Below are 14,721 nucleotides of genomic sequence, written 5' to 3' on the forward strand. Positions count from 1 at the left end.
GGAGCTGGAAAATCGGGCAGCAGTCTACCTTGCTCTACACAGAGGCTGGCAAAGGAGTTACATGCTCTCCCAAGAGCCAGTGATACACCCAGACCAGGTCTCAGTCTGGAGATGACTTACTGGCTTGCTCCTGATCACCCTTTATGTTGGCTGCAGCCACACCAGCTTGGACCTCCTCCTTTTCCAGAAGCTCCACCAGGCCCAGCTCCTGCAAGAGGGAAGAGATGCAGTAGAAGAGAGTCCTCCTGGGACCATGAACATACTTCAGGAGCTGCCAGCATGAGCCCCAGGTCCACCCAGTCGCCCACCCTCAATCCCACCTCTCCCCTTTAGGCAGACTAGCCTGACCCACCCATCCCTCAGAACTCATCTCTAACCTCTGGCTCTTTCTTACCCAGCAAGCATCTGAAATAACAACACGGCAACACAAATATAGTGTCAGGGAGAAAGTCAACAGCACTGAAAATAAGACTGCTAACTTGAGGTCTCAATTCAGCAATGGGGGAGCATATCACTGCCTACTGGACTGCCCCTGGGTCCCCCCCCGGTCAGTATGAGAGATTCTCAGAAGGGAGAAGCTCATCAGTCTGGTCCATTAGGCTTTGGGGTAATTTAACCATTTAAACGTGTAGTCAGCACTTACTGAATACAAAGAATTGACAGTGGTGAGGCCCTCCCCCATCCTAGAGTCAGATAGAGGAGGTAGCAGGTCATAGACAGAGCCTGACCTGTGCTTTCTGCTCTCTGTCTGAGCTCAGCTGTTCCAGGTACCAGTCTGCAAAGTCTCTCCTCACTCCTTGCAGGGCCAGGACAGGGTCTTGAAGGGCCTCAAGCAAGGCCTCAGGGCTCTGTCTTTCCAGGGCATCATCAACAACTTCTAGAGCCCCATGGACTGAAAAGACCAAGACTCCATAATGGATAGTGAGAAAGCCCACCCCTTAACATCCCCAGTTCAGCCCTCTTCCTGCCTGCCCAGGGTTACCCTCACCCCTGCCCCCTGAGCTCCTAGGGCCCAGCCCAAATTCTTCAGCTTGATCTTCACAGCCTTCCCATCTCACCACCCATATCCTGAGGATATCCTGACCTAAAAAGGCAGAGGCACACTCCATCCTGGGCTTTCAAGCAGCCTCTCCTGCCCTGATCCCCTACCCCCATCCATTCTCCAAACTCTCTTCTTGAAGGACCCCAGACCAACTGCCCCCAGGACCAAGAGCTGAAAAGCCTGCCCCTTTGCCTCTGTCCACTCTATGGATGTCCATTCAAACAGAAGCCCCCTTGACAGCGACCACTTCTCCAGACATTAACAGACGTAAAACAGAGCACACACAGCCTTGACTTTGATCTTCCCTTGAAATAAGTGTTGGCCCAAGTGAGGTCATGGGCCTTCTGGCCTGAGAGAAGCCAAGCCCAAAACTCCCTAGGCGGGGGCTTACCCTTCAAACCCCTCCTGGCCTTTCTCTCTTACCATTGACATGGTTGATGTTGCCCTGGATTTCAGCCTGAGTTAGGTAGCAGTCATAGATGTCCTGGCTTTCTCCATCATTCTGCAAAAACTACATTGAGAGGGGAACCTGGGAAAACCAATTCAATCTTTCTTACTCCTCCCTCCCTGTCTATAACTATTTCTTCTTCTGGGGGTCTTCCCAAGGCCAAAGATCAGTCTGGTTGGAAGGAATCTGAGGAAATCGTGGGATCTAACCCCCTGGCACTGACACAGTTAAGTTGAACTACCCTTTGGAATCTCCAGTCTAATCTCATCCAGTTCTACATTCCAATCCCTCAGCCCTGCCCCAGAACATTTTCCCTTATCTTCTCTTTTGAATTCCCATTATTCTCCTGAGTTCCTCTCCTCTTTCTCAAAAATAACTGACAAGTTGGTTTCTCTAGGCAACTTTGGATTCCGAAGACAGGACAAATAGGAGTCCTGGTTTCACTCGCGATTTTCCAGGCCACCCAGCTTTTCGGCCCCTGCCATCCAAGGCTCCTTACGCGGTTCCTGGCATTGGCAGCCTTCTCCATCTTGGCCTGGGCCAGCAGCTCCTGGTAGATGGCTGCCAGAGGCTCTCGAAGATTCCCCAGCAGAGCACTGGGATTCTGCAAGGCAGCCAGGGTGTCCTTGACCACTCCTCGCTCCACTGCCTCATTGATGGCAAGAACAGCCGCATGGACTAGGAGGGGACATGAAAACAAGGTCAGGATGCCAGAGCAAACCCCAGTCCAGCTACAGCATAACCAGCTGCAGACCACTCTGACATCATCCCCTTTTTCCATCCATAAGGGCCAGGCAAGCCAGGTAGGTTGTTGGCCCTGCCTATGATGAGAAGTATCCAGGATTTATGCAGGGGCTATAAGGTTCAGGGTCCTCCCATACTCACTGAACTACCCCAGCAGGGGAGCCTGGTCTCTACCTGCAGCCTCATCCACCGAGAGTTCATTGGCCAGGATGCCCCCGATCTTGCTGAAGGCAGGCAGCTGGAGGCCATATTTAGCTAGTTCAGAGGCCATGTTGCTGAGTTCCTCAGCTGCAATAATAGCACAGATGCCCTTCATCAGGCCCGGAACCCCCAAGACCTGCCCAGACTGTGGTGGTTGGGGAAGGAGCTGGGCTTACCTGTGAATTTCACTTTCCCATATAGATCATGTATCTGAGGGGCCAATCCCAGCCGGAAGAGGAAGAGACTAGGAAAGAATGGAAGGCATTGGGGCCTATTCATTTTCACATGCTGCCTATAATAGGTTTGCAGGAGATACTATGGGGACTTGGAGATGAAGACCATACAGCGCCTGCCCACAAGTCATCCCCCATTCACAGGGAGAGATGTTATTGTAAGTCGGCACAAGGCAATGCTATAGCAGAAAACTAAGATGCTGTAGGAGCTCTGGGGGGATTGCGAAGGCTTCACAGAGAAGGACACATTGTAGTGGCAGGTCACTGGATGGAGATGGAGGATGGAAAGGGCATAGCAAGCAGAGACCCGCTAAGCTAAGGCACAGAGTCCTCAAAGGATGTGGGAAATGAAGTCAGGAAGAGATGACATGATGGACATAGGAACTGGTCAATTACTTTCTATGATTTAGCCAACTGCTTGCTGATGGCTGGCTGCGAGTAGGACCAAATAGCCTTCTCCATTCACACTGACGGCATGTGACACTCCTGATGCATCCTAATCTGACTTCCTTGCACCCCAGTCACAAGCTGAACACTCTTCCCTGCCCGCTCTTTCCCTTCATCCACACAGATCACACATAAATGTGCCCTCCAGCATGTACATAAATCTAAACAAAACTATGTAGATCAAAAATGTCACTCTGAGAAGTGTTCCCTGTGGTCTATCTTCCATCCTCCCTGCTGCAATGTTTGTTGCTGTTGACCGTTGGTTGCATCCACCTAGAGGAACCTGGATGACAAAAGTCTTGGTCTCTCACCTGAGTGCATGGATGCAGTAGACCACCCGGGGCATGTTCTTCTTGTCATAAATGTCCGTGGTCTCTGGGAAGAAGGTCTAGAGGGGAAACCAGCCAATTACTGCCATTGAAGACTTTGAAGCAGCACCAGATATGGAGAGAGGGGCTGAGGAATTGGTCTTCCTCTCTGACCTGGGGTGTATACTCCTTTGCTGCCTGGGGCTTCTGGGTCAATCTCCCCAACTCTTTACAGTCAGCACTGCATCCACGCACTCAGTGTAAAAGAAAGGCACTGGGGACACATACTAAGCCAAGACCCAGCCATGGACACACAGCCCCAGATTAACCAAACACCAGACAAGGCTATCAAGGCTATAGGACGCAGGCCACATGCTCCAAGAGAAACAGGTCCCCTGTTCATCCTACAGACACAGCCAGCCTGTGCCCCTCACCTTGGACTCTTGCCAGAAAGGTGGCATGCTGGGAGCTGGCCATGACTCCACAAGGGGCCTAATGAAACACACACTGCCAAGGACCGCAAAGGGTCAGGGCATGCCATCCCTGTCTTCAAGCCAGAGGTCTCTGATCAGTGGGGGCCCCTCTAAGAACTGAGTAACCCCAGGCATGATTTCTCATGCCACCTGGCGACTGTAATGAGGTTTAACCTCAATACCTCTTGGTTACCTTAGATACATAAGAAAGGACCAAATCTAGAGACTTAAAAGTGTTCTAGCCTCACTGAGAACACATGGCCTCTATTGATCTGCCTCTCACCAAAGCATCTGTCTTAACTGTTATTTCCTTGTCTTATAATTGCCTTCTACAGTGAAGAAAAACACTACAGAATCTTATGCTTTAATTTGTATAGTTCTTTATAATTCACAAAAGGAATTCACACAGGTCATGTGATCTTCCTGACAACCTTATAAGGAAGACAGGGGAGGGATTACTATCCCCATTTTACAGATGAGAAACAAACTGAGAGTCAAAGAGTGAGAGGACATGCAGCATGTGTCCACTTGGGGTCCTGGCCTAGGCTTCCAAGTCTACCGCCTTGGGATGTGGTGTGTCCTTGCTTCATGCTATGAAATTCTGGTGGAAAGATGGCTGACCAACATGAGGCCCACCTCCTGCGTTATATAGGGGCCTCACTGACTAATGGGAACAATGCATCCTGGGCCAGGTTGCCTTCACCTCCCTTCACTTCCCTTACCCACAAGGAAGTGAAGACAGACACCAAGTAACATGGTTCAAAGACATACAGCCTCAGGGAACTTAAACTCTTAGATTAAGTTCATTTAGAAGGCACACGGAGATGAGCACTAAAGAGTGCCAGGGAGATAAAGCCTGTGTGCGGTGGAGGTGCAGGTGCTGGTGAAGAGCAAAGATGAACCCCAGTCTTGAGACCCAATGTTACCGAAGGCAGACCGATGTGGGCTACTGCAGACAGCCAAAAGTTGATGTTGTCCGTGTGACGGAAATGCAAGCCAGTTGCCTAAAAGGGAAGGAAAGAGAAGAGAATCTATTTCCACAGTTCTCAGGATTCCCTCTGGGTAGAGCCCAGACGATAGCTTGAAGATTCAAGGGGTAGGGGCAGAGGACCCTGTCCTATGGATTTCCCATCCCCCCAGGACAGAGACACAAAGACAGAGAGAAACCATCAGGGACGGATGACCCAGTGGGTTATTTGGGAAGGATGGCACAGGGATGGGATTAGCAAGCTAGTAAGGCTTCCTGGAAAAGGGGAGTCTGGAGCTGGGATGGGAAGGAGAGGCGGGTTGGGTTGACTAGAGCACAGGGAAGGGGCAGCATGTCCTGGAAGTAACTTCAAGGTGGCAAAGCTTACAAGCCTCTGAGTGTAGACTGTGGGTAGAAAAGTCTGCTTGGAAGTTCTCATATCAGAGGCATCTCAAAGTCCACCTAGCAAATGCCCCTTGCTGCTAAGCATAGTACACACCGCCCGGCTGCAAGACACCAATTGAAACCCGTTGTTCCAGTGCAATGATTACTAGCACCTTTTATATCCTCAATAGTACCCAGGTTTGGACAATAAATTATATGGTCACCCCACTCTCACAACTTTGAGAACAGATAGTTTGAGAGGAAGAAGGTAGAAAGTAGAGACCTCTGCTCCCCACCTGGTACCGTAGCTGCTCCACGTCATAGATCTTCTTCAAGGGAACCACAGAGGGTGCAAAACAGTGGCCCAGTTTGGCCAGCAGCACTCCGTTCCGGAGGCTCTCCTCCAGCTCCACCGGGGACGGAAGCTCCTCCTTCAGGCAGGCCTCCATCCAGCTGAGAGCATAAGAGCAGCTTCTCACCCACTCTGGCAGGCCACAGCACTTCATTCCAACCACAAGACCTTCCCTCCCTCCCTCTCTCCCCCTAAGCAGCCTCTCACTCTCTCCTGCCTCCTGTTCCTGCCCTACTCCCAACTCCCCTCTCTGCCCATTGCCTGGCTGTTCCCACCTTCTCCCAAGCTGCCCCAAACACCGGGATTGGCCTATCCTCAGCCCCCACCCACCCTATACATCTTTCCTGACAGATACTGAAGCTGCCCATCTTCAGTGAGGCTTAAACAGGCTCTTACCTGCTACATGATATAACCTCTCACTCAGTCTGGTTATGCATTTGGCTGTTGAACCAAATTGTACCTGCTCACTTCTCTTATTCTGCATGTTCTGAGAACCCAGGTATACAAAGGTCATGTCTACACAGCCCATAACCCAGCTTTGATGATGATGAGGGGAGTAGGGAAGCCCCAGGGTTGAAGCAAGGGGAGCAGCACAAAGGGACAGAAAGGTCACAGCCCTTCGAATCAGAAGACCTGCTTTCCACACCATCTCCCCCACTTCACCTCTCTGGGCCTCAGCTGCATAATCTGTAAAATGAAGATACCACCTGTACTTCCTGCTTCAGTGGGCAGCTGCCAGGATTAAATGAGTTAATGAATGTGAAAACACTTTGAATATAAATGTAAAGTATTATTATGGCTGATGATTATATGAGGGAGAGAATAAGGGCCTCTCCACATGTTGGGGCCTATAGGAAAGATCTGTTTTCAAAGAGAGAGCCAGTCACACCTCCCTTCATGCCTTCCCTGACACAGACACCCTGGTTTTCTATCTACCCCATCCTACCTACTTTCTTTGGAGAACATTAAAAATATGCTATTGATTAAAAGGAAAGAATTAAGCATTTATCCTGTCTTTAGAGCCAACATCCATTCACAGGAAATATGGGGTACAGAGGAACAAATTGAGGGACACAGGAAGTGAATAGACAAAGCCAGAATGTAGGATGTTCTACAGGACAAATGACCCGGTTTCTTCAACAAGTCAATGACATAAAGAACTGTTTATGTTAGTTCTAGATGAAAGAAGACTTAGTAGTACATAACAACCAAATGTAACATGTGAACTCTTTCAGATCCTTAACTGAATAAGCCAACTGTAAAAATAGATGATTTTTTTAGACAATCAGGAAAATTTGAAAATGGCCTCGGTGTTGATCTTCCAAGGATTAATGGATAACTTAGGTGGGTATTATAATGGTATTGTCGTTATGTAAGCAAGTGTCCATATATAGAGATATGTATTAAATTATGTAAGGGGATAAAAGGACGTGATGTTGTCTTTGTTCACAGATGGCATGATCGTCTTTGTAGAAAATCTGAAAGCATGACACCAGAAAACTCGTGGCGTTAATAAGTGATTATAGCAAGGTTGCAAAAGACAAGGTTAATATATAAAAGTCAATTGCGGGACTTCCCTGGTGGCGCAGTGGTTAAGACTCTGTGCTCCCAATGCAGGGGGCCTGGGTTTGATCCCTGGTCAGGGAACTAGATCCCACATGCATGCCGCAACTAAGGAGCCCGCGAGCCACAACTACAAAGCCTGCCAGCCACAACTAAGGAGCCCGCTGGCTACAACTAAGGAGCACATGTGCTACAACTAAGAAGCCAGCAAGCCGCAGCTAGGAAGCCCGTGAGCCGCAACTAAGGAGCCCACCTGCCGCAACTAAGACCTGGTGCCACCAAATAAATAAATAAATAAAATATAATAAATATAAAAATAATAAAATAAAATATTATAAAGCAGAAACTAACACACCATTGTAAAGCAATTATACTCTAATAAAAATGTTTAATAAATAAATAACTAACTAAAATAAAATAAAAGTCAACTTCTTTCCAATTCACCAGCAACAAACAAGTGGAATTTGAATTAAAAACACAATACCATTTACATTAGCACCCCTGAAAATGAAATACTTAGGTATAAATCTAACAAAATATGTACAAGATCTACATGAGGAAAGCTACAAAACTCTGATGAAGGAAATCAAAGAACTAAATAAATGGAGAGATAGTCCATATTCATGGATAGGAAGACTCAATATTGTCAAGATGTTAGTTCTTACCAACCTGAGTTATAGATTCAATGCAGTCCTAGTCAAAACCCCAGCAAGCTGTTTTGTGGATCTCCACACACTGATTCTAAAGTTTACATGGGGGCTTCCCTGGTGGCGCAGTGGCTGGGAATCCGCCTGCCAATGCAGAAGACACGGGTTCAGGCCCTGGTCCGGGAGGATCCCACATGCTGCGGAGCAGCTAGGCCTGTGCGCCACAGCTGCTGAGCCTGTGCTCTGGAGCCCGCAATCTACAACTACTGAAGCCCTCACACCTGGAGCCCGTGCTCTGCAACGGGGGAGGCCACTGCAGTGAGAAGCCTGCGCACCGTGGTGAAGAGTGGCCCCCGCTTGCGGCAACTAGAGAGAGCCCGCACGGAGCAATGAAGACCCAACTCAGCCAAAAATAAAATTAAAAAAAAAAAAAATAAGTAAATAAAAATAAAGTTTACATGGAGGCACACCCGGCTAACTCAGTCAGTGGAGCATGAGACTCTTAAAATTTACATGGAGAGACAAAATACCCAGAATAGCCAACATGATATTGAAGGAGAAGAGCAAAGCTGGTACACTAACACTACCTGACTTAGCCACAGTAATCAAGACAGTGTGGTATTGGTGAAAGAATAGGCAAATAGATCAGTGGAACAGAAGAGAGACCCACATAAATACAGTCAACTGATCTTTGACAAAGGAGCAAAGGCAATACAATGGAGCAAAGATAGTCTCCTCAACAAATGGTGCTGGAATAACTAGACATCCACATGCAAAAAATGAACCTAGACCTAGACCTTACACCCTTCACAAAAATCAACTCAAAATGGAGCATCAACTTCAAAGTAAAACGCAAAACTGTAAAACTCCTAGAAGGCAACATAGGGGGAAACCTAGATGACCTTGGGTATGGCAATGACTTTTTAGATACAACACCAAAGGCACAATCCTTGAAAGAAATAATTAATAAGCTAGATTTCACTAAAATTAAAACTTCTGCTCTACAAAAGGCAATGTCAAGAAAATAATAAGACAAGCCACAGACTGGGAGAAAATATCTGCAAAAGAAAATATTTGCAAAAGACACATCTGAGGGAATTCCCTGGTGGTCCAGTGGTTAGGACTCGGCACTTTCACTGCCAGGGACCAGGTTCAATCCCTGGTCAGAGAAGTAAGATCCCGCAAGCCACATGGCATGGCCAAAAATAAATAAATAAAATAAAATAAAATAATTATAAAAAAAAGACACACCTGATAAAAGACTGTTACCCAAGATATACAAAGAACTCTTAAAACTCAACAGTAAGAAAACAAACAGTCTGATTAAAAAATGGGACAAAGACCTTAACAGACACCTCACCAAAGAAAGATATACAAAGAAGATATACAGATGGCAAATAAGCATCTGAAAAGATGCTTCACATCATATGTCATCAGGGAAATGTGAATTAAAACAATGGTGAGATACCAATATACATATATTAGAATTGTCAAAATCTGGAACACTGATAACACCAAATGCTGCTGAGGATGTGGAGCAACAGGAATTCTCATTCGTTGCTGGTGGGAATACAAAATTGTACAGCCACTTTGGAAAGCTGTTTGGTGGTTTCTTACAAAACTAAACATACTCTTACCATATGATCCAGAAGCTGTGCTCTTTGGTATTCAGCCAAAGGAGTCGAAGACTTACATCTACATAAAAACCTGCACAAGTATGTTTATAGCAGCTCTATTCATAACTGCTAAAACTTGGTAAGCGACCAAGATGACCCTCAATAGGTGAATGGATTAATAAACTGTGGTACATCTAGACAATGGAATATTATTCAGCACTAGTAAAAAATGAGCTAGGAAGCAATGAAAAGACATGGAGGAAATTTAAATGCATATTACTAAGTAAAAGAAGCCCATCTGAAAAGCCTACATATTGTATTATCCCAGGTATGTGAAATTCTGGAAAAGGCAAAACTATGGAGACAGTAGAAAGATGAGTGGTTGCCAGAAGTTGGGGGTGGCGGTGGGGCAGAGGGAATGAATAAATGAAACACAGAGACTTTTTAGGGTAGTGAAACTACTCTATGATACTATAATGATGGATGGCTATATGTCATTATACATTTGTCCAAACTCATAGACTACAGTATACAACATGAAGAGTGAACTCTAAGGCAAACTATGGACTTTGGAGGATTACATGCCCAAGTAGGTTCACCAATTGTAACAAACATACCACTCTTGTGGGGGCTGTTGATAATGGGGGAGGCTATGTATGTTTGTGGGGAGGAAGCATATGGAAAACCACTGTATCTTTCTCTTAATTTTGCTGCGAACTTAAAACTGCTCTAAAAAATAGTCCGAAAGAAAAAAAAAAAAAAAAGATGCTATTTCAACTTTCCCTTTCCCATAGAATGGACTCTTGTCTTTTTGTATTTGCTTTGAGGGCAGGTGCCTGGGGTGGGCAGGGTGGGAAAGGGAGACCAGAAAGAGGCGGTCCCTCTGCTCACCGCTTGGCTTCCTCCAGCCGGCACAGGTACTCATAGGCGACGTTCTGCCGCCTCTGCTCATCCATTTCCTCAGCTGTGAGGCGTTCATCTGAGGAACCAAGGAGGGGAGCATTAGACAGAGGGCTGTAGCAAGCTTCTTCTTAACAGACTTTCTAAGGCAACTCTGTTCAGAAACCGGAGGCATCTCCCACATGTCTGTCCCCCTATTCCCAGGACACTGGCTCAAATCTTCTCTCCCATCCAGTAAAGCTATCCTAGTCAGCACCCTGTTAAAGGGAGGCCTCTGCACCCTTTAAGAGGGGATCCTTCCTGTATTGGAGGTACTCCTTCCCTTTCCCCTCTAGCCATCTTCCTGACCTCCCCCTTCCAAAACCTACTTCATGGCTCTTCCCTCAGTACCTCCTAGTAGGAATGTCCAGATCCTTCCTTGGCTAGGAACTTAGCTCCTCATTTTATCCCTAATTAGATTCTGAGTTCTCCAAGAACTGTACTTGTGTCATCCTCCTCAGGTACTTTCCCAGAGGCTAGGTTAACAGGACCAACTAGAACTCATCATTCAGCAGCCATTCATTCATTCAATACCTCCTATATGTCAGGCACTGGACTAGCGGACCCCTACTCTCAAGAAGTACAAAGATTATTATTAGAAGAGAAAAACATGTAAGTAAAAAACTTCAACCTGATGTGAAAAGTGCGATCATAGTTCATGAATAGTCTATGGACGTAGACATAGAGAACGGACATGTGGACACAGGGCGGGAAGGGGAAGGTGGGATGAACTGGGAGATTACGACGTACATATATACACTACCATGTGTAAAATAGATAGCTAGTGGGGACAAGGTATAAGGCACAGGAAGCTCAGCTCGGTGCTCTGTGATGACCTAGACGGGTGGGATGTGGGGGGGGGGTGGAGGTCCAAGAGGGAGGGGATATAGGTATACATATAGCTGATTCACTTCACTGTACAGCAGAAACTAACACAACATTGTAAAGCAATTATACTCCAATAAATAAATTAAAATAGTCTATGGAAGCAGCAGAGGAAGCAAAGGATTCTACCTGCGAGTAGAATCTTAAAGAATGAACAGGCAGAAAGGGAGAAAAGGCAATTCAACAGAGGGAACCATGTGAAAAAAAGCCACTCACTTGGGTTTAAGTGGAAGGACAGAGAATTTTAAAAGATCACAAAGGTGTATTTACTCTCCCTTTTGGTATAGGTCACCTGAGGAGTTAAATAGTCTCCAAGCTAAATAAAATGCAGACAGTCTCTGACTCCTAAACTCAAGAACAGGAAATCCCTTAAATGAGACAGCATTCATATTCTGCCTTAGCCACAGCCTCCTTTTATCCTTCTCCCCCTTCTTCTCCCCTATCTCTCTAGTCTCCTTAGGGAAGACAGTACAAAAGCAGACAAAATGAGAGAAAGCTACACACATACACCAAGAAAATAAAGTCAGAGAGCTTGAAAACAGAGACAGAGCTTAGCAAATGTCTTTGACTCAGCACTTAATGTCGTTCCCACTCTTTATCTCTTTTCATTATGTTGCATATCCTGCAATATGATTGGGGGAGGGGCAGGGCTTCTTTGAATTGTCAGTTAAGCAAGTTAAAACACACACACACACACACACACACACACACCCCTCCATGTTCAAATTTGAAAGCACTGGCCAATCGCAGGAAATCCATCAGTTCCTGAGGGGGGTGTACAAGAAACAAGTGTTGGTTGCTAAGCATGGAAAATAAACCAGTAAGTGAGTGACATCACTTCAGAGTTATGAATTGAGGACTGTGAGAGATGGGCGGGACTTTGTACATACACACAGAGTCTTAAAAAAAAAAAAAAATCAGTTTTCCTGTCCTTTTCAGATCTGGAACTAGCTTTCCTTCAACAGATCGGTGGATGTGGACTTCGCTTTTTGAATCCTAATGGAGAGGAAGGGAAAGGAGTAGATTTTGCTTTTCTTTCAGAAGGTCAGATGGAAACCTTTCTGCGGTCCCATTTTTCGGACCCCAGTCTCTCTTTCTAAAGCAGTGTTTTTGAAAGTGTGGTACTTGGACTACCCGCATCACAGTTACGTGGGGTGACGGAAGAAGCACAGCGGTGCTTGTTATAAATGCAGATTATGGGCCCAAGTCGAGACCTATTGTTACTAAAGTTCTGGGATAGGATTCAGGAATCTGCATTTTAAATTAGCTCCCCGGGTAATTCCGACACCGACACCGTAAAGTTTGAGAGGCGTTGTCTCAAAGAAGCATCAAAAAGTCAAAGAAGCCCCCCCAGGCCTTGTTAGGCGTCCCGTCCCCTGGTAGCGCTTGGCAAGTATGGTAGCCATCAGTAATTGCCGAATTTTTAAGGGGCCATCCAGACCACCTACATTCTCCCATTCCCGGAGCCCCAGAATTTGGGAATAAGGGAGAAAACTCTTTGTAAGCTTTGAAGCGCGACAGAGAAGTCGGAGCGTTTCGCAGCTCACAGCTTTACTCCGGCCCGCAGGAGTCCGGACTGAGTGCTCCCTCCCCACTGAGCTTGGTTGGCCCTGCCCCCAACCCCAGCCCCAACCTCTCCCAGGACCACCGAGTCCCCGACCAGTGGCATCACTGCCGGACCCTTCTCGGCCCCTTCTGGCACTCACAGGTCGCCCGGCCCGGGCCCGTTCCTCTCCCCTCCATGTTCCTCCTTCTTCCAGGTTTGAATCTCCCGCCGCCCGGCCACCGCCCCTCATCGTAGCCACAGGCGGACAGGACACTTCCGGTCCGTGCCGCAGGGGCCTCTGGGATCTGTAGTTCCAGGTTTGGGAGGTGCGCCGCCAGGTGAGGCGAAGGGTACCGTCCAAGGCGGGGAGGGGCGCTCCCGGAGGGGAGCTCCCGTTCCCGTGGTATTTTGGGTCGCTGTTTCTCCAGGGCTCCTTCGCTGCTAAACCGTCTTATTTGAAGTAGCCCCTGCACCTACCCTTGCCTCTTATCATTTCCCCCTAGTATTCCCATTAACCCCCCCCTCCACTTCCTACAGTGTTCTTTGGTCCCTTTAACTTGAGGGCCTACTATATATACATATAATGGAATATTAGCCATAAAAAGGAATAAAATATTGCCATTTGTAGCAATGTGGATGGACCTAGAGAATATTATGCTTAGTGAAACCAGAGAAAGGCAAATACTATATGGTATCACTTATACATGGAATCTAAAAAATAATACAACTGAATGTATATACAAAACAGAAACAGACTCACAGACATAGAAAACAAACTTGTGGTTACCAAAGGGGAGAGGGAGGCAGAGAGGGACAAATTAAGCGTATGAGATGAACAGATACAAACTACATAAAATAGATAAACAATGAGGATTTACTGTATAGCAGAGGGAATTATACCCAATATCTTGTAATAACCTGTAATAGGATATAATCTGAAAAAGCACTGCATCACTATGCTGTACACCTGAAACTAACACAATATTGTAAATCAATGATACTCAATTAAAAAAAAAATTCAAAGGACTGGATGAAGTTTTTGAGGAAGAGCATGTAAAGTAAGAAACGAGCAAAGGGCAGAGTGTTGGGAAACACTAGCATTTAAGAGGTGGACAGAGACTCCCTCTTGCGAGAGCACCAGAATCACAACTGGCTGCTGGACAATCATCGACAGGAAGACACTGGACTTCACCAAGGAGGATACCCCACGTCCAAGGACAGAGGAGAAGCCACAGTGAGACGGTAGGAGGGGCGCAATCAGAGTAAAATCAAATCCCATAACTGCTGGGTGGGTGACTCACAGACTGGTGAACACTTATACCACAGAAGTCCACCCACTGGAGTGAAGGTTCTGAGCCCCACATCAGGCTTCCCAACCTGGGGGTCCGGCAACGGGAGGAGGAATTCATAGAGAATCAGACTTTGAAGCCTAGTGGGAATTGATTGCAGGACTTCGACAGGACTGGGGGAAACAGAGACCCCACTCTTGGAGGGCGCACACGGAATAGTGTGCGCATCAGGACCCGGGGGAAGGAGCAGTGACCCTGGGGGAGACGGAACCAGACCTACCTGCTAGTGTTGGAGGGTCTCCTGCAGAGGTGGGGGCTGGCTCTGTTTCACCGTGGGGACAAGGACACTGGCAGCGGAGGTTCTGGGAAGTACTCCTTGGCGTGAGCCCTCCCAGAGTCTGCCATTAGCCCCACCAAAGAGCCCAGGTAGGCTCCAGTGTTGGGTTGCCTCAGGCAAAACAACCAACAGGGAGGGAACCCAGCCCCACCCATCAACAGTCAAGTGGATTAAAGTTTTACGGAGCTCTGACCGCCACAGCAACAATCAGCTCTACCCACCACCAGAGCCTCCCATAGAGCCTCCCTTCAAGCCTCTTAGATAGCCTCAACCACCAGAAGGCAGGCAGCAGAAGCAAGA

At 47.1% G+C, this 14,721-nt stretch overlaps 1 protein-coding gene across 4 annotated transcripts in view; it reads right to left on the reverse strand.

Moving 5' to 3' along the window:
• Positions 1-13,044, reverse strand: part of IQGAP3 (IQ motif containing GTPase activating protein 3) — a 40,157-nt gene extending 27,113 nt beyond the window's left edge. The window contains exons 1-11 of one of the 4 annotated variants that reach the window (XM_036834406.1): positions 12,956-13,044; positions 10,317-10,404; positions 5,544-5,700; positions 4,823-4,900; positions 3,427-3,503; positions 2,612-2,679; positions 2,409-2,522; positions 1,990-2,168; positions 1,466-1,544; positions 729-892; positions 121-208 (exon numbers count right to left, since the gene is read on the reverse strand). In XM_036834406.1, coding sequence (XP_036690301.1) covers positions 121-208; positions 729-892; positions 1,466-1,544; positions 1,990-2,168; positions 2,409-2,522; positions 2,612-2,679; positions 3,427-3,503; positions 4,823-4,900; positions 5,544-5,700; positions 10,317-10,404; positions 12,956-12,992 — 1,129 coding nt within the window. In that variant the 5' untranslated portion in view covers positions 12,993-13,044. Of the gene's footprint in view, positions 1-120; positions 209-728; positions 908-1,465; positions 1,554-1,989; positions 2,169-2,408; positions 2,523-2,611; positions 2,680-3,426; positions 3,504-4,822; positions 4,901-5,543; positions 5,701-10,316; positions 10,405-12,955 lie in introns of all 4 variants that reach the window. The other 3 variants (XM_036834389.1, XM_036834398.1, XM_036834378.1) reach the window with 3 other exon arrangements.
• Positions 13,045-14,721: the final 1,677 nt, after the last annotated feature.

The sequence above is a fragment of the Balaenoptera musculus genome, chromosome 1 (assembly GCF_009873245.2).
Source record: "Balaenoptera musculus isolate JJ_BM4_2016_0621 chromosome 1, mBalMus1.pri.v3, whole genome shotgun sequence".
NCBI lineage: Eukaryota > Metazoa > Chordata > Mammalia > Artiodactyla > Balaenopteridae > Balaenoptera > Balaenoptera musculus.